General features: G+C 37.7%; 1 protein-coding gene across 1 annotated transcript; it reads left to right on the forward strand.

Annotated features, from left to right (window-relative positions):
- Window positions 1-406: 406 nt before the first annotated feature.
- On the forward strand, window positions 407-4,971 carry LOC140753810 (uncharacterized). The gene is made up of 3 exons (XM_073088599.1): window positions 407-2,503; window positions 3,840-3,999; window positions 4,097-4,971. Exons 1-3 carry the CDS (start codon window positions 2,224-2,226, stop codon window positions 4,542-4,544), a joined length of 888 nt encoding a protein of 295 aa, XP_072944700.1. The 5' UTR covers window positions 407-2,223; the 3' UTR covers window positions 4,545-4,971.
- The last annotated feature ends 18,504 nt before the right edge of the window (window positions 4,972-23,475 follow it).

The raw sequence follows: 23,475 nt of genomic DNA on the forward strand, positions 1-23,475 counted from the left end.
TCGTTCGTTCTGCCGACGAAATTAAAAGACGGAATCCGAACTGTAATATTCATTGTATAGATTTTTTTTTGTTTGTATAAAGTACCAAGTGACTAATAGATACTTTATATTAATTACGATCTAGCCTAATTTATGACTAATGAGTAATTCTACGCTAACTTAAACTGCTAAATAATCATATAATGAAGGTGGCGTCCTCTGACACTGCACTTCTTTGTTTTAACACATAAGGGAGTATACACATTGTTCTTGTGTTCTATAACGTTCACTTATCACTATTTCACTAACACTTCACTGTGTTATGTCACAAGCTCAAAGGGTTTAGTCCGTTTGAGTCTTCTCACTAGGTTCGTTGTATCGAGGAGCTGGATCGCCTCGATATTGACGTGATGATGAAGTCTTTTTTAATGACCTTTGCATATGTACTGATTACTTTTTTGACAAGGTCTACTTTAAGGTCCCGATGTAGATCTTCATTTCTTACATACCAAGGTGCATTTGCAATACTCTTAAGTACTTTATTTTGATATCTTTGAATAATTTCTGCATTACTTTTTTTGGTACAGCCCCAGAGTTGAATACCATATGTCCATACTGGCATTAGGACTTGTTTGTAATTGTATAGATAATCTAAGGCAACGAAATGAGCGTACCTATATAGGGTGAATTTCTCAAATGGGCCTTCAGGGCCAAATCCAATAAGGATTAGTGAAAAATGCTGAAAAGAGTTACCAGGCCGATTTAGATAAAAACTAAAACTGCATCATTAGATTTTCGGGAATCATTAGATTTTACACGAAAATTATACTCAGTAGCTAATACCTAATTACATCCAAAGGAACGACAAAAACATTTAGACATCTACGTAATTTAATATTAAAAATAAGGAAAGCGTGGTAACCTAGTGGACTTCGTTACACAGTTTCAATAGTAAGGCCGTGAGTTTAGTTCCGATGAGCGCGCAGTACAGTGATAGCCTAGTGGTAGAAACTCGGCCTCTCAATCGTGGCGTTCGCGGTTCAGTCATAGGCATGCACCTCTGAATTTTCAAAAGTTATGTGCGTTAGGAAATAATTATTACTTGTTTAATGTGCGAAGAAAAAGCGAGGAAACCTAAACACCTAAAAGTTCTTAAAAAGTTTTCAAAAGTTTGTGAAGTCTACCAATGCGCACTTTACCAGCGCGGTGGAGTGTGGCCTGAACACCTTTGTAAGCCTCTGTAAGGAGGTGCCCCGCAGGGCGACAGTAATGGCTTAACGCAGAGAGTTAACAGGTAATGTGTGAGCTGAGATGTTGGTACTGCCAATCGTATCGAGCTGTATTCTCTCATCTTATATGTAGATACTTGAAGAAGCATATAAAAACATGGGAATAAAATATGTAACTAAATGTAAACTAAAATATGATTTGTGTTCATGTGTTTCCAGAATTTACACTCTCATTACAGGTCACAATGTTTTCGTTTCAAATATTCCTTTTAAACCATTAAACAAATTATTTTACGATTACGATACGATTTACGATTTACGATTACCGATGATCGCATTTAACATATTATTAGAACACCTCATTGGAAGAAAACTGGAAGTAAATAAATAATTTCAATATCAGAGATTTGTGACACGGCATTGAACCCGTATAGAATACAAAGGTTGAAATTTAAATCACTGAGCTGTAACTCTCGGTAATACATATTGAAGAAAAACAGATTTAATTTTACATCAAACTGTTTTTCGTTTCATGGTTCCTTTTAGATACACAGAGTACCTGAATGTTTACCGTTTATGACCGCCGACCACCTATCCACTAGATACGACGTCTAACAAAACAGTGACCGAAATAAAATGCGAGAGAAAAAACGAGCCGCCACGCGCCGCGGGCAGCGCCCAATCGATACCCAACCGAGTACGTTTTATAAAAGTAGCCACCCGACGGACTGAGCGTCTGCGCTCTTGCTTTTTCATGTGTTTTCGTGTCTGCGCCGCTCACTCGCCGCGCCGGGCCGGTCCGCCGCCCGCATGCGAGCGAGACGGCAAGATTTGCGAGCTTGCTTCCCGCTGCGCGTGTCTGTCTGCCGTTATGCGCGTCGTCGTGTTTGCTCCGCGCGCTCGCTGCGGGGTGACGTGTCCTTCACCGCGATAAATTACGATACGTGGAAATATCTCCGAGTTATGTTACGTAACTCCGGTTCAGACGCGGTATTCCTTCGATATCGTTAACTAAATGGTCGTATTAAATATTTATTATCGAGAGTCGGATAAACGGTCAGCGATGAAAAAGGCGAACGCTTCGAGCTCGGCGGACGAGGCGTCGTGCGGCGAGCCGGGGCCGGTGCGGGAGGTGGGGCGGCTGGTGGACTCGAGCCAGGCGGACGACCGCAAGATGATCCGGCTGGTGCGCGAGCGGCCGGTGCTGTACGCGCGCAACAACATGCCCGTCGCCAGCTACTACAACAGCGTCAAGGCTCTGTGGAGAGACGTTGCCAATGAAATGGGATGGAGCGGTATGCACGCACTACTGTATTTATTATTATTGTATTTATTCATCACTTGTATCGGAATACTTGCGTATTATATTCGTAAGTTATTTTCTGTATTAAAATGCACTAATTGCACTATTTGCACTAATGCACTAATACACTAATGCGTAATGCAATTACGGCACTATAATAAAAGCATTATTTTCTTTACTTATAGATATGTAGCAAGAATGCATAAACATTATAACTACAACACTTGAAAATTAGGTAAGAATACTGGCGATTAGATAGGTAATTAGAGCAATTAGGTATATTAAAACTGATATTACTGTTACTCTACCTCTTCATTCAAACATTTATTAATAGATTTTTTTATTTAACTTGTTTTGATAGTTCCTAGTGTATGTGGGGTCAAATCCTGCAAGTTAATTTCGACCCACTTACTGATATCCGATTGAGCTGAAATTTTACTTACACGTTGGGTTTGGACAATTATACATAAATAGATTAGTGACGTCATTCTAAGTCCAGTGTGGCAGACGCTCCAATATGGTGGAATTTTCATGCATCCCCATGATATGGGATGGAAATTAAAGAGATTTTGAGAAGAATAGGAAAAAAAAAATAACGTTACTTAAAAAGTTGTATTTAAATTTATACTCTAGTAGTTTTTGCCCGCGGCTTCGCCCGCGTTAATAAATATAACATACTGACATACATAAAACTGACAATTCGTACCTTCAACTTTGCTAAAGATCATCACTTGATCAAATGCATAGTTTACGATTCGATCCTTACTAATATCGATTAAAATAATCGATGTTTTGGTTCCAAAAGATCGATTCTCCGATTAATCGATCTTAGATCGCCATCCCTAGTTCCCGTGGGATTTCCGGGATAAAAACTACCCTATGTCCTTTCCGGGGTCTCAGACTATCTTTGTAAAAAATTTCATTAAAATCGGTTCAGTGGTTTAGGCGTGAAGAAGAGACAACCAGATAGACAGACAGACAGAGTTACTTTCAGATTTATAATATTAGTAAGGATTACATTGGCAATTTTTGAAACAGAAATAAATGTCAATATATGATAACTAGAAAACCTTTATTTGTTTTCTAAAATTATTTAAATAAATTAATTTTATTATTGTTAAAAAAAATACTTATAATACTTAGTAGCTGGTTCAAAAGTACGCGGGCGGTATTATGTTTAACTTAACACCAGAACCCGATGTTGATATTTTGTATTTTATTGGTAACTTGGAATGATTTCCTGATAAGCCTCTGTTCTTCAGATATAAATGTAAATATATCTTCCAAGTTGAATGTTTTAATGAAGCCGGCCCTTGACGCCGTTGCAGTGGCGGACGTGCGCAGGAAGTGGTCGCACATCCGCAACTCGTACTCGCGGCACCTGCGCAACGAGATGTACGGCGTGCGTACTGGCAAGGGCCGCATGGTCTCCAAGTGGTATCTCGCCGACGAGCTCGAGTTCCTCAGGGAGCACATGGCCACCGACACGTATGTTATCTTTGCTCGTTGCTATCTATCTAATGAATAATCTAAATGTCAAATTGTCAATTGTCAAACTAATTTTGAATATGTTTGGGGTTTCCAGGAGAGCGTCGCCGTACTCGACGCGGACTCTGTCGACACCGTACAAGCGGGAGGCGTCGGAGTCGGCGGCGACGGACCTGGGGGACGCCAAGCCTCTCGTGGAGGCCGCCTGGGTCACCATGAATCAATCTGCCAAAATAAAGAAGGAGCCGATGCTTTACAACGACGACAGCTCCAGTTCGCAAGGATTCACGGCGGACGAGAACTCTTCCTACTTTCAGTTTTTCCGCGCGATCCACGGCGACTACCAGGGACTAGCGGCCAAGAAGCAGAGGTTGTTCAAGCGGCAATGTTTGATCATTCTGCATGACCTGCTGGACGAGGAGGATATGCCGGCCACGCTGTATCAGAACTGCGCGATTAACTTGTCCAATTCCGGTCACGACAGCGACGACGACAAAAATACCAGCGTGCACATTGTTGATAGTTATTCTTTATTTCAATCGTAACGATTGATATCTATATTTAGTAATCACAATAAATAATTACCCCATATAGTGGGAATCTCGCGTCTCACTTGAACGCGAATTAATAGAGCGCATTTCCAAATGACTTTAGGTCCACCACTATATGTGGTGGGTTCTGAAATATCAACGGGCGGCAGCGGACAGTCACCAGTTTTTCTTAATCATTTGTTATTTTTATTACACGAAAGTATTATGTAAAAATATGACCTGTTGTTTAATTACCATGAGGATTTATGACTTTATAGTTTTTTATGAATACCTACGGCCTCAGTCTTACAACAATTAATTTGAAGTTATTTTTGGATGAGGTGCCCATTGGAAATTTCCAATATTGGTAAGTATTTATACTTATATTAGTGTAATTGATATTAGTATACCTAATTGTAATAAATAGTGTAAGTTATTTTTACCTTTCTTTTTTATTTATGCACCATCCCATAGATAAATATAATAGGTTCCTTGTGGTAAATTTTGTAAAATATAAGCTTGAAAAATACTAAAATTATTAATTAACATTTTAAAATTATGACACGTATTTATAACCTACTATCAAATCTGTGTTGATACTGTGGGGTTTTGTTATGATTCTGGATGTCGTGGGTGGCCGTGGAGACACGAGACAAAACAAATATCTAAGCTCTTAATTTAAATATCTACCTGAGCTAATATCGAACCCCGAATCTTTTGTATGATTAACTATTGGGATAAGCCGTACGTTATTTGTGTATTATTGATTTCCTATTTTCCGTCTGAATCATTATAATAAATATTTTAAATGAATTATGAGGTATTTAGGTAGTACCTAGAGAGTATTATAAAATTACTAGCTGACCCGGCAAACGTTGTGTTTCCATATAAATAAAAAAATGTTAAGGGTGAACAACCCTTATCACTTGGGGGTATGAAAAATAGATAGTAGCCGATTCTCAGACCTACTACTATTTACTACTACATTTACATACTCAGACATATAATTTGGTGAAAATCGGTAAAGCCGTTTCGGAGGAGTACGATGAATAACATTGTGAGAATTTTATATACTTATGACGCCATCTAAAATTTTGATAGTTTTAATTTCATTATGTTGCCAATGTGATCAGATAATAAATATGTAGAAATACCAATATTAGGCATACGATGTCCCCATCAATTCCTCTATTTTAAGTTACATATATGTGGCGTTATTTGTTTATTTTTGTTGTTCATTACTGTGCGATTCCAATTTAATAAACATGCCAATTATCGATTGCATTACAACGTGTAATATATGATTACTGTTAATCAACTGCATTAGGTTTTCCGGTCATGCCTTTACATGGAGAAAAGGAAATTGGTTCATATTTAAAAGTTAGTTTTGCATATGCAATGTATGTGTCAATTTCCGGTAACGTTATTAGGCTAGCAGTTAAATTCATTTAACACAGGGCGTAGGTCTCGTTTTAGTGCGAGAGAGGTTTACACCGTAGTCCATCAAGTGATAACTTATTTCTTATATGCAAAATGTACATAACTTTAAAGAATACAGGTGCCCGCCTGTTATTCAAACCTCGGTCCCCTGATTGAGAGGCCGAATTAAAAAAAGGCTATTATTAGGCAAAGGTGTTATTAAAATTATTTGATAATGTTACCGTCTTCTTATTAATGTACGAGAATTCTAAATTTCCAACCCACCCTTTTGTACGGAAACCGCGTTTTGCAGATGTGGTAGCTGCTTACAGTCAGACTGAGGTGCAACTGTATTCTACCGCCAAACACAAGATATTTACAAAAAGTGGAAAATACAAGTACATACTCGTTAAGAGTTACGTTTATTCGACGTTCTTTGTATGATGAAATACACGTAATAAATATTTGTTGGTTGATATAATATGTTTTGTAATAAAGGTATAGTAACAGTATTGCCGTGCAATGCGCTGAGCACGTGACCGCCTATATTGCCGGTGTGGGCTACTGGACTCTGAATATAAAAACTGTTGCTGCAGAGCAAAGCCATGACAACCATTACCCTGGTTACGTTGTGCAAGAGAGGCCCAACGGCCAAAATGCTGTAAAGATAAAGTCAAAATAATATTTGATGAGAGAATTGATAAAATTCTTTTCTGAAAGATCTTTAAGTGCTTGTCGCATACGGTATCCGGGCACATTTAATAGATTGTAAGTATTTTCAAAGTCTTAGTCTCACCAACAGTATCAGTCGGGTTTAGGGTATAGTAACGCTGAACACATTCGGCTAGATTTAACAAACCTTTATTGATGCCTAATACGAACATTATTTGAATCTTACACCTACATATTGAGAAATCGATTTTTTAAAACAATACGATGTCACTGTTGAATATAAGTCAGTATTATCAATGTGTGCTTAAAATATATTTGCGTAATCGATTCGAACTAGTGTACGAGACAATTTATATTTGTAACCTTCTTAGTGGAAGGGAACGCCCACTTCTGTTTTATAGCTGACTGCCGTAAATGCAACATTAAGGAGAAGGTACGCGATAAAAGTAAAACGTTGAGTAGTTGTGGGAAACAAGCAATTCCAGTGAATAGCGATCCCACAGTAAAGGCAACATTGCAGATCGGCTGTAACCTGAAACAGCGGCCTGAGTGCGAGCTATTGGAGCGTGGCTAATGGACCGCATTACCCATACTGTTGGCTTGTTTAAACGTTTCCTCACAGGATGTCTACGGTAAAGTATTGGTTACGGATGCGTGTATTTCTTTGAGGACTTACAATGAGGTATGTTGTAAATTGTTATGGGTTTTTAGTATTGTCATGCAAATTAAGGAAATGGTTTACGGACCACTTAGCGTTTTTATTTTTTTACAAAACCAAAGCGGTTTTGTTCATTAGCTATGTTAGTTTTATTTAAAACGTATTTGGTACCTACATTACTACGAGAGCTTTAATAAAGAATAGTGTGATGTTGCAGAAGGCCGTCCTCGACCCTGACACGGTTCAAGGCTGGCTGATAGCCGCCATTTCGCACAATACAGAATAACACACACAATAAAACTGTAATTGTTTGTAAACGCTAGTCCTGGCGGTGCCGCTCGATAATATATTGTAGTTGTATGTTATTATGTATCTTCTCTATTATATTCAGAATAATCAACTCATAAGGTATTAGTTACTACGTTCACATAAACCAAAACTATTTATTCTTTAGTCTTATTGTCACAACATTCTTAAAAAAATAGTTAATTTAAAAAAAATTGTGTAAGTGTGGTAGAGCCATTAAAGGTTCGACTGTGGCATCATGGTGGCATCTACACCTACGAGTATTTTCTAGATTGAAGGATGTGGTTGTGGCCAGGCAGTGAGCTATTTGAAGCGTATTATAGATGTCAACGAGTGGCAGAAACTACTTAATATGGGCGTAAACTGCAAGGTCCTTCGTTACTTCTACTTCGGAAGTTGTTCTTAACTTATGGAGAGAAATGCCTTCATTTAATATTCACATTACTACTGAATGATTAGTGTTATAGTATTTTCAAATCGCATGTAGAGAGTGACGCTAATTGATCGCATTAGTCTGCGCTAATGTCAGAGCGTAATATTCATTAATATTTTATGGAATCGCATTATTCGCAATTTCTGATGTCATATACATCGGACTTACAGGTATTACTGCTATACCTGTTACTTCGATCACTCTAAAGTAGACTGCCACTATCCACAAATTCTATATGTTTGTTTATATTAAAGTACATAATAGTATAGTCCGCGCCAAACTGATAGTCCGCTCTGAATTTGTTGCGAGCAGGTGTAGTCATAGAATTTGCTATGGCGACGCGATTCATTTCTATATATTCAGAGCGGACTAGCAGTTTTACGCCGACTATACCCATATACCTAATTATTTTCTGTATTTCTAAAGATACTTTTTCATCAGAATCATCATTATTTTTTTGTTTTGTTGTTGTTGTTTGTTGTTTTGTTTACTTAAAATATTCATAAGTAAAAAAATAGCAAGCCAAGGTACAAGGTACCTAGCGCACACTTGAATATGAAAAGAAATCTCATTCTAAATTTAGATGTTAGATATACAAAAAATATACTTGTTGCGAACATTGGCGGCGGTCGGAACATTTAATTTATAATCAATTTATTAGTCGCTTATTGGCTTCACGAATTGCTGGCGCGGGTTTTTCAAGTCATGCCCCAGCTTTTTATGCCTATCTTTATTCACTTCTCGACATAAAATAATATTTATTCCGAGCTTTAGCAGTTTTACGTATAGGTACTTAATAATTTGTGGTTAGATGAACATTATGTAAATGTTTTTAGAAATTTTATGCCTGAATTAAATTGTTTTTAAATTTTAAATAAGTGACATTTTTAGTAGTTGTGATTAATTTATTCTAATCTTTAATCTTTTGTACTAATATTATTAATTATAAAAAATAAGAATCCTTTGTCCTTTTAATATGTGCCAAAAAGAGATAGGAGTAAATTTTTTAACGGAAATAATAATTGTGATGGAAGTGTCAAGATTGTGCCAGCGACAGCTGATAAAGAGGGGAAGGTGAAGGTGTTCATTCACTAGATTACGTGCGCAAATATATTACTCACTACAGACATCTTCGACATTCGCAAGTTGATTAACAAACCAATTAACGAATTTGGTACAATGTAATCCCTATCTACCTGCAACATTGTAAACGCCGCCAATTTAAAATGAAGGTATCGGCAGTAGCGAAAATACGATGTTTTAAAGCTGTTCCGCCAGATCAGGGCGAGATGCACGCAGCCGTAAACAGCGCCACCTGTCGGCCGGTAGCGGCGAGCGGCGCCGCCGGACGACATCTTAATGTGCCCGCCGCAATCATTTCTATTTATTGGCCTTAGGCTGACCGCCCATCGGCTACTATCGTTTGAGCAAGTTGTAGCTTTAGCGAAACAATAGCGGTTAACGTGACTGAGAAAACTTAAGGTGCTGTCAAATTACTCAGGGACTACAGTCAGCTACAGACGCTTCAGCAATCGTCAATTGACATTTTTTTAATACCTACCCGCGTGGCGGAGCGATCCCCATATCGGTCTGACGCGCTGAGTGTGGCTCGATCCCCGGCCAGACAGACATCTTAATGATGAATTTAGATTTCTATTTCTAGGTCTGGGTGTTTGTGTATTTGTCTATGTGTGTGTCCATGGCATCCACGACACAGGGAATCCTAGTGTGGGGCTGTGAGTGTAGAAGGTTTTTTTTAAAATAAAATAATACATCTACCGCTCGTTAGTCACTGACGCAACAAATAGGACGTTCAAGCGGCAGAGACTCAGGCAACTGTTACTGAACAGCTGAAGGACAAGATGGTAACCTTAGCGACTATCGCTGAAGCGATAATAGTCAATAGGTGACCAGCCTTACTGTTGAATTCGTAGTACCTTCGCCAGCGCCGCAACTATATTAATGTGGCTGCGTTGTCCGTATATCTGTCAGTCTAACTCCTGAGAGTTGACGTGAAGTAGATTGATGGTGTAGTTGCTTCGCAATTATTCGTTCTTTTTCAACACTTAACTGCATATGTATTATATTTTATATTTAACCTGACATCAAAGGCATAAGTGTATAATTACATAAATAAAAATTCAAAAGTAATTTTGAGAAAACTTGATGAGTGTGACCAACTTCTCTATTCTGTCACATAAACCTATTAGCGAGGTAGCTTTAAGCACAGTAAAATCTTTAAGTATGTATAGATCGAGACAGGACTCTACATGTAGACTCTACGTCTAGGTTCCCATTTTTGTTATGTACTCACAAGATTGATATGATTTTGATACATGGTCCATATACACACGACGATCATGGCTGTTTTATTGAATAACGATTCTTAAGTGTACAAATTTTTTACGTTAACAATATGAGTGTAAGGCTTACTACTCCACTGTCTACTACTACTAGCAGTTAAGTAGTGCTGTACATGTAGATGTACATAGGTATATATGTATGAGTGTTCTATCACACTGCAGTTGCCTACACGCACATAGATAAGATCGCTCGAAGCCCAAAACAGTAACACAGGTACGTATGTAATAGCCTCGGAGTACCTTTTTGTATTCTCATTAGCGGAAGGTCAGGGGGCGGGCAGATGACCGCGATAGTGGCGGCGCGTCCGTGACGTCACGCGGGCACGTGACACCTGATTGCGGCGCGCTATCGGCCCGCATCTCGCGCCGTGTCCGTGTGACGTGACAGCCGCGGAGGCCTCCATATGACTGACAATTACCACATTATCTCCATCAAACTTGATACACGAGCGACCACATCCTTGCTAGTACCAAACTTGTATGTAAAATTGTATAGATTTTTTTAGTCTAAAATTTAAATAAATAGCTAATATTGTTTAGTATTTAGCTCTGAAATTGGCGCTTAAAAAGAAAAAGATAAAATACATGCAGCGTTTTTCAGCATTCCTTTTTTGAACACGGTAAGAATACCAGTGACGATTTGTGCACTCTTCAAACAAAACACATGTGGTGTTGGTCTCCAAACACAGTTGCTAAAAAAAGGTCGTCAGATCCAAACAAATCTGTGAAATGAGAATCCGTCAGCGAAACAAAAGGTCACCGAATCACAGACGAACTTTTTACACTGGGGGCCTCCATTCAACTTTCCGCCCCGGGTCTCCAACGATCTTAGTCCGCCACTGCCTATGAGCTCCTCCGGCCGCCAGAAACCGTCTCAAACTAAGCTGAGTCTTGTTACTTTACATCCGAAGGGATGTGTACCTTTCTATATTAAAAGTATAGGTAATTATAACACCTAAATAATTCTAATACTGACGAAATTAAATCTTTATCTCCCTTTTTGACGTCAGAATAATTGCTGTTACGGCACACAATGATCAGTCTTTATTGGGATCTTGTATTTCCATTAACAACAATTTACTACGATATACGCATTTCACTTTAGTTGTACACTGGTGCGAGGGTAAGGGCCCGAAGTAATTACGACATAAAAGGTATTACGTTCAAAGAGAGCCTCTCTTTGTTCGGGAACGCCGTCGATGAGCTGTGAAAGTGGAGCGGGAACCCAGATACCGTTAAACTTCTACACTGTCGGAAAACGTATAATTAAAACGGAAAATTTTAGGTGCACATGTCTCGCATAATTTAAAGGAACGTACGACACTTTAAAAGACATATTTCAGTGTAGAAATTGGATCTTTTGGGTCGGGTCGGGGGCCGGCGGCCATCTGCTGCGCGCATTCGAATATGCCAAACCTCTTTGTCTCATTGAACGATACTATTTGAAAGGCTTCTATTTGATTTATCGGGGCAACCTGCTCGCAACCGACCTTCGGTCATTATTATCGGTAAGTCACTCCCGGATTGCCGATTGTAAATTGGACTTTGTGCGTTCAGAATTGGGACGATATTGTGGCGGTCGGGGCTGGAGGGAATAGCGAGCGAGTAATTCGGTTGAGTAAGTGGAACGGCCGGGGACGGGAAGGTCCCTCGACAATGGTTTCTTTAAACAGGTCGAATGACGTCACGTTTCAATTTATTCCCAACTATGTCGCGCTAACGGGCGGGCGGAGAGAGTTAACCTTCTTTGTCACTCACCGGTTAGTTAACATAATCCCGCGTTCGCTAATTAATTTATTCTAATGCCTTTCCTCTCCTCCGTTTATAAGTTAACTCAATTCGTGTTGATGTTCAGAGGACAAACACGTAACATTAGCGAAATGAGCGCCACAATTACATACTGTTGTGTAAATTTGAAATAATGTTACTTAATCTTGAGTAGAGACAGGCATAGAGTATGAGAAAGAAAACTTTCATCAAATCGCACTTGGGTGACATTGGACATTTTTAGTCTTGCGAAAAGTATATCATTTTCTTCAATGCTTTGACCATTCTTAGTCCGAGAGTCCTCCGATACAAAGAAGCCAGTTCTAATTCCCATTTCGCGAATAGTCACTTATGTTAAAGCTACGCTATCTTCTATCTAATCTTGCGTGTAAAATATAGTGTAGTGGATATGTGATAGCAAACAAGTCATACATAGGTACGTATTTCCAATGTACTTGAGCGCATAGCGGTGTTATCGACATGTGCTCTCAGCGCGCTGTTTGCGAACAATCCGCGCCACAATGCGCGCCACTCGCCCTCCGTCCTCCGCACTCTGCACTCCGCACTTCACACTCCGCACTTACATCTCTGAAAACATGTCATCTATAATTCTGCCGTTTTTTGGTTTGTTTACTAACAGTTCAGATACAGCACTTCTTATATCCTATTGTAAGAAGTGGCACACATGCAGTGGTATAAATTCCCTCATTTGTTTCTGCGTCTTCTCTGCATTTCTCTGTTAGTTCTACAAATATGTTAAGCTAAAAATCTATATACTTACTTGATTCTGAATTGGTTATCTTCGAATTCAGGCGGTACTACTTATACAAGTATTTCAAGGTGGTAGAACCCTTTGTGGTTTGACTCCGGCGGCACCACCGCCACATCTATTTCTGGCTCATAACAGCAGTGTTTATCGCTGCTGTGTTCTGGTTTATGGTATGGGAGACATACTTTTCTGAGGCGTTCCGAGGAGCTTAGTCCTCAGGGGTAGAGCGGCGCATCTGTGCCCGACCTCAGGTAGGAATATCTATTCCTATCTGGGATTGATTGCAGATATCCATGGGCGGCAGTAGCCACTTACCGTGGAGTGGACTGCATGCTCGTTTGCTACTCCTATATTATAAAAAAAATATAGAAGCATGTATATAATCCTGTTCAAATAATATATTTTTGTGATATATGTAAAATCAGTTCCAGATTGATTGGATCCCTCTACATGACGATGACCATAAATGGTTTGTTATCGGTAAGGATTACGTTCGAATGAGTGTTACGTGATTTTTTATACACTTTAAAGCAGAACGCAACAACCTTTATCATACTTGTTTTAAATAGAACTCAGTGGAAATGGAACACTCTTTTTATTCGACTGAAATAAGTGTCGATAGCTTATACCAATTTCAGTCAAATTCTAATTATCGAATTTCTATATTAGAACTAAGTGGACTGGTGGAGAACCATGGAAGTCAATACAGATAATAATTTTCCTTAAGAGCACAGTTGACGCTCGCTCCCAGCTCCGCAAACACGTCAACCGCAGCAGCGTGCTCCGGTTGCCACTCCGCTCCGCTCCGCACCACTCCGTGTCACTCCATGATACTCCTCACACACCGTGCTCTTCACACCGATATTTACAAAGTCTCAACTACTCACTGTGTTTGTACGAACTATATTTATATTTGAACACTACGTTACGCACGGTTTACTTCACATGTTTGAAACGTAACAAATTGATAACTATAACATATTCCACATATAGTGTATAAAAGGAGGTATTGCTACTAATGTTCTCTAATATTTTAATTTAGAATTACATTCGTTTAATGTTTACTTTGCGCAATATTCTTATGTGTTAGCCTCAGTGTATTTACATTTCTGTTGTAGAGTTCAAATCAAAACTATTTTATTTAAAATAGATTACAAAATTCTTTTTGAACTTCATTTCGGAATGTATTTTGTTATAGCGAACGAAAGTCAATAACATACAAGTTTTCATAATCATTACATTGTTACTTTCATAGTTCTACAAATTTCTTTATCCATAAAGCATTCCAAAAATAAATGCCTATTAGTACATTTGAGTAATTTTGTAAAGATCTTTTACAATTTAGAATATCTATTTTTAAAATATGAAAGTTAGGTACGAGTAACATTATTGAATGTGATGTAAATTACAGAGCAAATATATCTACAGATAAATTCGGTTAAGATTTATGATTCACTATAACTCAAAATTGTAAAAATAGAATTAAAGGTAAACTTCGGTAAACTGGAACGGCCGGAGTCGCCGGAAACGGGCGAAGGCTTAAGAAAGTTTTATTTGGTTCTTAATTTCGTTTATAGCTTAAATTCTATTGAAGCGAGAGAGAAACTTCGCCCATAATTACTACGGGCCCGTAACAGTACAAAAGCGAAATGAATTTGAGAGGAATAATGTTCTGTTCCAAATCCGCCATTTATTTACCGCGTGACGTCCTCGCACAAAGCCAGTTCGTTATCCGCTTTACGCTTTGTCTACCTCGCGTTCGGTAATAGTTTTATTTATTTTTGGATAAATTATGGTCCGATTTTTGAGTTTGTTTATTTGCGCTAAATGCGCTTTACGCTGTACTCGAAATCTAGGTATTAGTAATTGCCAAGCAATTTTGCCGTCACCTGTGATGGAGTTAGAACCTCATTATTTTTTTATTCGTCTATAACTTTACTTAAGAACCTTCGTGGTGGTTTATTACATTATTATTTCGTACAAAAATACCGAGCCGCAGTTCCTTTTTTGGTCTCAAATAGCATCGTGATGTCGGTACTGACATATTTTAGTAAAACTACAGCTATATATCAAATAAACGGCGCTCATCACCTCGGCGACGCGAGCGGCGGCCAGCCTCCGCGCGTTAGCATCTATTCGCTAAACAATTTAAAGCATTAGCGGCCAAATATGGTCGGTTTAACTATGTAAAATTTCCTTTTAGTCCAAGAAGTATAGTGTTATTATCAGCGATTAATTATGGACTTGTATGGAGGTCGCAGCTGTTTGTTGAAATCGTTTGAACATTTGTCGGCACACGGATTAAGGACGCAATTTGGACTTTTTTATTTAGTCGTCATTGGACATTGCTACGTGCCCTTTAGATCGTCTCCTTGATCAAATTACTTATTTTACAGTTTCATAAAGGTCACTCTGTACTTAAGTAAATCTAATATCAAACTCAGCTTTGAAAAAATAGAGATAGAACACTTTAAGTAAGAACATACATTTAGCAAATATAATTTATATTACGCAAAAAATATTTTAGTGTTTTTTTTAATAATTTGTATCTGAACTTGATACCTAACTGGATCGAGTGCCTTATACTCTAGTGATATTTATAAATCAGTCACTAGGTCGGGCAGCAGTAGGACACTATGACAGGCAAATGTTACGGGATGCTTCTTGCTCCGTGCAAACAGCTCCACATCGTTTTATGTAGAGGTAATTGTGGATTGCAATTACAGGTATATATGAAACATTCAACTAAATACTCGGGTAGCATTCGTCTATGACCTAAAAAAATGTCGGGCTTCAGGCATGACTCCTATACTATTTGCGGTTCGTCCAGAATATCTCCTCCCACTATGGATCACTTAATAAACTAGTTATTTCTAACTCTGTTTACAATAACTAAGCGTCTGTATTATCAACTGTCATAACGATGGCCTTGTATTTAAGAATATTGTTGTTAAGATAACATGGTGAGATGATAGCGTAGTAGCATAGATGAGAGAACCTGTTTATCTCGCCTGATCTATATATAAAGTGCGAATATTGGCTGCTGATGTGTGTGGTTTGTGTGACAATGGTGGCTTATCGAATGGCGGCTCAATCGGCATCGGCCGCGCGTATCGATGCACTTGCACACGTGACCGCCGCTTTGTTGGGGGGAGCTCTACCAAAGAGCTTTAAAAGGTTTAGATGTTCAGTTAACTAGTTTCGCGACAAATAATTTCTGTTTTTTATTTCAGTACTTTTTATCAAATTCTGATTATCTGATATCTGATATGCTTACTGTATCTTTTGTGTGTCTATTTTCACTGTAAAATGGAAACTGTAGTGATAACTAAAACAATTAAATTGTGATAAGTATAACGGCCATGATTTAAAATTTAATTAATAACTGCAATCACTACCCTTCAGTTAATTTAGATCATTTAGCCGTGTCACTAAATTATATTTGTTTCTTTCATTGAAATTCCAGTTTAGTAGAAAACAAACTAGTAGATTAATAAATAACTGTAAGTAGTTTTAAAGCGACATAAATAACAGTAATGGTTGTTTTGTATTTACATCGTTATTATGAATAATTATTTAGTTGCTATGTGGTTGTTTCTCTGCGTGGTGTGACGGCGGAGCGAGGCCGCCGCAGACCTACGACGCTATAGACCATACAGATGCACTATTCTTCGTTAATGCAGCCAGTTTATTACGAGAGTGTAACATAAACTCAAATTATGAATGTGAATTGTTATGTTAATGGTCCTACTTCGTATTGTTTCGTTATTGTGTTTAATTTTATGTGGTAGTTTAACTTTATTTGCCAGTCAAGAATTAACAGCATTGGCAAATCTTAATATATTCGGATAACTTGGTGTAATAAAATTAAAACAATTATCTCGCAACACTTACTAGACCCTTAATATTCTACTTAATTATTTGCATCTGGTAAAGTTAATCTTACTAATAAATTATATAAGTTGTTTAACTTGAAGGGTGGTTGCAATACTTGCATTTACCTATAATAATTAGGTATATTCGCCACAAGTACCGCATACCTCGACATAAGGCAGGTAGTATAAACCAGATGACGCTAGATGGAGTCTGGTGGTTACGCTTCACGTATAAACCTCGGTTGAATAAAACATTTAGAGTGTAAATGCAGGGCGGTCGGCGGTTATTTATTGCAGCAGGTCGGCCGGCGGACAGCCGCGCCGCCGCCGCCGCGCGGGAGATATATGCGATGTTGTAGCCGCTACCTCACAGTATAAGGATAGGTATTTGTACCGAGGCTAGCTCACGCTGCGAGTTCCTCTCCTTATATGTTTTAAGTCGTCTTTCAGAAGTCTACTCAGTATTTTTATTACATTTATCGTTAATCTGTACTAGAGCGGCTAATGTTTTGAGCTACAAGAACTTTAGAAAATAGTAAATAGGTTATTTTATATGTTTTGACTTTTTACTATCAAATGTTAAGTCATACTTAATTTTATTTAATATTTTTTATAATTAAAAAAGCCTTCCCATCATGCAATATAGATAAGTTATCTTAGATAACTACAAATATAACTTGTTATTTTACTATATTTCTGTTGCATATGCCGACTAATTTATATCGGCATCAATGCAGTCAGTTCTGGTACATTCATAAGTGCGTGCCGCCGCCGCCGCCGCCGCCGCCGGGTCTGGCGCGTCCACAACACATGCACACATACATTGTGACAGCACACGCTCTGTTACACACTTAACATTTATATAGGACAGAAAACAAAATATGCTTTGACATTAACCATTGAGGAAACCCACCTCAAATCGAACTCTGGTGCTGAACATATATTGCTACTGGTGGTGGCGTCACACTAAACCACCGAAATACTTTCATGACCGGTGACTGAACCTGTAAATTACGAAATATTTTAGAGGTCATCTGAATGACACAAGAAAGTGGTAGGTATTTAGATTTGAATATGATTTTTATTTATTTAAAACATATTGATACCTACTTGCAGTCTGTCAAAATGCGAGTAAATACTGCATGAAAAAAAACAAAAGTTGCTTCGTCGAGATTTTGACTTTGTTACTCTCTTATGGGAGCTCCTCTTTTGTGGGTGCCCTAAATCCTTGCCCTGCCCTAAATCCGGCCCTGGGCGTGTGAGCCCTCGTCACAGCCAGTGCATGCAGCGCACGTCCCGCAGATGACGGACGTGCCCTCCGCTTGCGGCTGCGGCACAACTTCCTCAACTTTCTCAAACTGCGACCGTTTCTTATGGACCAAATGTGACCCGCTAACTCTTGATGCGTCTTTCATTTTGTAACAGAAACAAAGTAACTTACATTACAATATTTTGATTTATCTACAAGGTTTTAACGAGGTACCAACGTAATATTTAATGGATTGTTTTGTAAATACTAGATTTTCATACGGAATAACCAAGTGAGAGGAACAAATAGCAATTCAGTACAATTCGATCAACAGTCTCTAAGAAATAGATTGTTTAAGAAAATTCGTTGCGGTAATCCGAAATATGATAAGTTAGTTGTGTACTATAAATAGTACTCGGGAAGCGAAATCAGGTTGTGTTATACTCTATCAATTGAAATAGTACCATGTATATCAGTAATGCGTAGGTGTATATAGAGAAGCCTTAATTATTCTGAAGCGCAAGTAAAGGTTACTCCGGCTGAAATTATCTTACGTCTATAAGTCCAATAGCTGGGGTCATCTATTTGACCCAATGGTTTCAAAAGCAGTAGTAAGCAAATAGGTCTTAACCTCCGACACAATGATCATCATTTCACTGTTACAAAAGTGCTTTTGTGTATCGAGAACAATGTTCGTTTGTATTACAATCTTAGATCTAAAACAATATTTCAGGTTTTAGCAATGGTTTATAGTAGTGTTGATCGAAGAATGGTTTGATTTTCAATGGGCAACGATTTTCAACGATTTCAAACGCGATTTGAATTTAATAGTGGTAGGATCATTCGCAGATGTATTGCAGCAATATCACCTATTTCTGTTTTCTAGTAACAATGCTAATTGATGCTAAGTTTAAGTCTGAAGTGTTCTTTAAAGTAGTAATATATACATTAGGCATTTAACTTACTCTAATCTACTATACATATAGTAGTTCAAAAACAAAAACAAAGGGTCGTTTGATCAGCGCAGTATTCCGGCCACGCATGTGTGGTTGTGAGGAATCGTACATATCTCCGCATGTAGACTCGTACTCACAATGAATGTGCGTGAGAATGGTGGCGCGGATTGACGTAGGGAGTGTCGTAGCTACTTTAGGCAATTTACTATATGAAGTAATATGAACACTGATCCGACTTTATTGAACATTTTTAATTAAGGATATATTTGGCATATATAATAATATATAAAGGTAATTCACCGGTATGTTTGTGTGCATCGATCCGCAGCGCTACGCACACGCACACACGCAGCGCTAAATGACTGACAGACAATGGGCACGGCGGTACAGTTAGGTATAGTACAGTTGATTGCATTTCGATGAAAGTGCATACAAATGCAAAACAGTTAGGTTGCTAGCTACGCACACAACGTGAACAAAGAATAATGTTTTGATAGACTAATTTTCAAAACGTATCGCGATTGTGCAGGACGGGCTATTGAAAACTACATATAAAGGTCGATTGGTTTACGTACCTGTAGATAAACAAAATGTAGCAACTGATACACATATTTGCACTTGATAAATTAATTAAAAAATATATACTTTACATGTAATTGTACATAATAAATTGTGAATTATATTAATTATTATACGAAGCATTTCAAATGAAATTATTATTTTTTTGAATGGAATTACTTTGATGCATCCTGTCACTTGGGTTAATATCACTGTTGTGTTTAAACAGATAAATGAAATAGTAAATAGATATTGAATTATATAGCTTATTATGTGTAATTAAATGGTTTATGATTTTAGGAAATATTGGGAATAGTCTTAGTTATATTTTTTACTTATAATCTATAAATATTAGAGATAATCATTTGACTCGTTTTCGTCACTGGCTATTGTCAGTAAAGTATAAAAGGACTTAAATTCAGTGTTGTGAGTTTAGTTGCATCTCAACCAGAACGAAGTTAATATCTAAGGTACGTTATATTGTGATTCCTTTTTTATGCTATTAAGTAAAATGTTATTTAATAAGATTATTATAAATATACTTACAAGTAAATAAATGTTATTGATTTATCATTGCTTTATTGCTTTATTTTCATTATAATTATAATAAACATACTTGTCTAAATCTGCCTAATAATTTATTTTACATTATTTCAAATGATAACCTATAAATAAGAAATACGATGTCACGATGCAAATCATTAAAATAATAAAGTAGTGGAATTTAACTTGGTTTTTCTTTTTTTATTGTGCTTCAATAACCTATAAATATATTTTTACTTATATATATATAACAAATATTTAACACACTCGTAAGCTTGCTTATTAAAATATTAATACAATTTGGGTTAAAACTGTTGAAATTAAATGGGCTTTCACATTTTTCATATTCGAAATAAATATATTACCTACGCCCATACAGAGAAAGTAACCTGAAATCTTGGCTTCTAATAGATGGAGTTTCCTTACAATATACCTATAGTTTTTTCTAAATTGAAATACATACACGACAAATAGTCAATACCTTACCCTTGATTAAAAAGTCATAATATAAAGTACCTCTCATACTCTGAGATAAATGCACCTCCGCGAGCTGGCCATTCGGCCGAGGGTCACGTCCGCCCGAGGCCTTGCTGCTCAAATATTAACACTATCTGCTGAATAAATATTGGTGGAAAAATTGCGATGGATTGCCTATCACGTGCGACCTAGATCCAGCGCCTCTATGAATACTGAGCAGCTGGGCTCGCATGACTGCGATATCGATATGATCCGAACAATTTAATATTGTTAATGTTATCAATCAAATTGAGATATTTTAGGCAAATAATGAATATTTGTATTTGATGCCTGTAGCAAACATACGTATAGTTCATTTGATGTATTTGATGCCTGTAGCAAACATACGTATAGTTCATTTGATGTCAAGTGACAATGATAGCCTTGAATCAATGAAAGCCTCAGGTAATGTGGTTTACAACAACGTCTTCCACGTCCTTCAAACGCATTATAAGTAAATTAGGTGACGGTGTTCCTATATGTTAACTATGAATGACTTTAGAATTATAGTTAGAATTATAGTAGATAGTTGTTGTATAGCTACTGGAATTTTTAAACTGTTGCCAAAATTTATGATTTCTAATCCTAAATCCTAGCAACAGCTTGTCTTACGTGAAACATATAATATTAGCCATTAAACGGCTTAAACGGCTGACAATTCTGTCAGCCACTTAATGGCCGTCATAGTGTAATTTACGCGGAACAATTCCGACATGCGCAGTTAAGTGGCGCTAAAATACGAAATCGAATAAAATAAAAAGTGCGAAAAAATATCGTCTCATTCGTAAACGTAACACGAACATAGATGACAGTGACAATTTCAATGGTCAAAACTGGTTACATTTTCTTGTTAGGAGTGAGTAATCTTTACTAATCTGTGGTAAAAGTAAATAATTTCTACAAATCCTAAAAAAATATCCTGTCCATCTGATGGTAAATGACCACTGCCGTCCATGGACATCTGTAATCATACTAGTGTAATAATACTAGTGTTTTACGTGGTCAGCTACAGAGACATTATTAAACCTTCCTACTTACCACTCCCTCTAAACCAGAACACATGAGAGCTTGACACTGCTGCTATTAGTCAGAACAGATGGGGCGTTGGTCCCTCCGGTGTCCAACCATAAAGGGTTCCATTGTAAAATAAAATTGCTTCTCGATATCGAAACGATAGCGTAAACCAGCGTCTCATGCTTGGCTGAACGACGTAACGGCTTCGGGACGCTGTATCGGCATGATGACCTCCGCTTTATGATCTCCATTCCGACGGCCGCTGCCGACGCCGACCGCTCGCCCGATGGACCTCTGGATCCGTTTAAGTTGGTACTTGTAGATAAACATGATTATTTACCTGTTTCTATGGTGATAAAATCAAGTGATTTGGACTAATCAAGAAGAGAGCGCTAAACGCGATCAATTTCGAGCTTCTGATTTGCAAAATGGAAATTTGATGTAACAATCGTTGGAACGATTTATGTATAGGTACAGTTTAGGTTTATAAATAGGTATGTAACTTTTCAAAGAAAGTGGTTACTGTTAACTATAGGTACTTATTTTAGAAACTGCAATCAGTTAAATAGGCTGTATTAATACTAATACTAAAAACTTGTTATTTAGGCAGCTGGCAGAATAATAATTTAGAATGAGTTATTTATTTAAAATGAGTTTAAATAGCTAATAAAGTTTAAACATACAACAAACATAAAAAAATTAAAGCCACACGAGTGGTTTGAATGCGGGTAATTGCGGCAGTTCACTTACACCGGGTTTTCTTATAAGCAACGTTAAGAATGAGGGTGGGAAATACTTGGAGTTTTTTCAACAACTACTAGCATAACTTGAACATGCGCTTAAATAGGTTCCGTATGCATTATGGGCACGACGCACCATACCGACACGCATTTCCTATTAACATAATTTAACTATTAATTTTATAATATTTGAATGCGTGTAGAGGTATATTTATGTAACTATAGTAGAACTATATAGCTAAAGTAGATGAGAAATAAGCCGTTTGGTTAAATAGAGGTAAAGCCGTGATAACCAATTGGTTAGAAACTCGGCCTATCAATCGGGGAGTCCGAGGTTCAAATCCCAAGCATGTACTGCTGTTTTTTAAGTTATGTGCATATTAGAAAAGCATCGCAAGGAAACTTGCAAGCCTTGGAGTACTTCAGATTATTACAGTTCTTAAGGTCTTCATTGTGTGTCTTCTACCAAATCGCACTTAGCGAGAATGGTGGACTATAGCCTAGAACTCACCCTGAGAGATGACCCGTGACCAGCTGTGGAATAGCAATGAGTTGACGACGAACGAAAATTTATTTTTCTGTGAGAAAGAGTGAATTAATAAAAAAATTAACACGCAATTTATTTTTTCACAACATTGAAATACATGTAGGCTTTAATAGTAAAGATATTTCAACTTATGAACAATCCTCGCCACTATATACTATATAGAAGGACTTGATGGGTGCCACTAAAAGCACAAAAATGCACAACAGACAGACGTACATCAGTCGGGAAGGGTACAGACCGGAGGCAGGTTGGCAACAGCCGGCGGCGGCGGGCGGCCCGTCACTCTCCATTATCACTGATTGCATGCTCTGTCGCACCCAGCCACTGTATCCGGCCGTTATCACACATAGCGGCTTATACAATGCATTTGAATACCTGTCACATTGCATATTTTGGCTCAATAACGTGCCAAATTCGATAATCCTTCACGTACATCTGTAACAATTATCTGGCTTACGGTTTAGTATCCTTCCCTGTCGTATCATACGCTTACGATGCTGCGTTCTTTTTAAGGGCTAAAACACTTATATAACATATTTAAAGTGACCCGTTAAGTGTAGC

Source organism: Epargyreus clarus, unplaced genomic scaffold (genome assembly GCF_041222505.1).
Source record: "Epargyreus clarus isolate Ecla_fem2 unplaced genomic scaffold, WU_Ecla_fem_2.2 ptg000027l, whole genome shotgun sequence".
NCBI lineage: Eukaryota > Metazoa > Arthropoda > Insecta > Lepidoptera > Hesperiidae > Epargyreus > Epargyreus clarus.

Bases quoted from the DNA above. Each gene is read 5' to 3' on its own strand.
- LOC140753810 (XM_073088599.1), top strand. From the start codon at position 2,224: ATGGTCGTATTAAATATTTATTATCGAGAGTCGGATAAACGGTCAGCG. The intron at 2,504-3,839 runs GTATGCACGCAC...ACGCCGTTGCAG, and splicing joins CAATGAAATGGGATGGAGCG to TGGCGGACGTGCGCAGGAAG. The intron at 4,000-4,096 runs GTATGTTATCTT...TGGGGTTTCCAG, and splicing joins GAGCACATGGCCACCGACAC to GAGAGCGTCGCCGTACTCGA.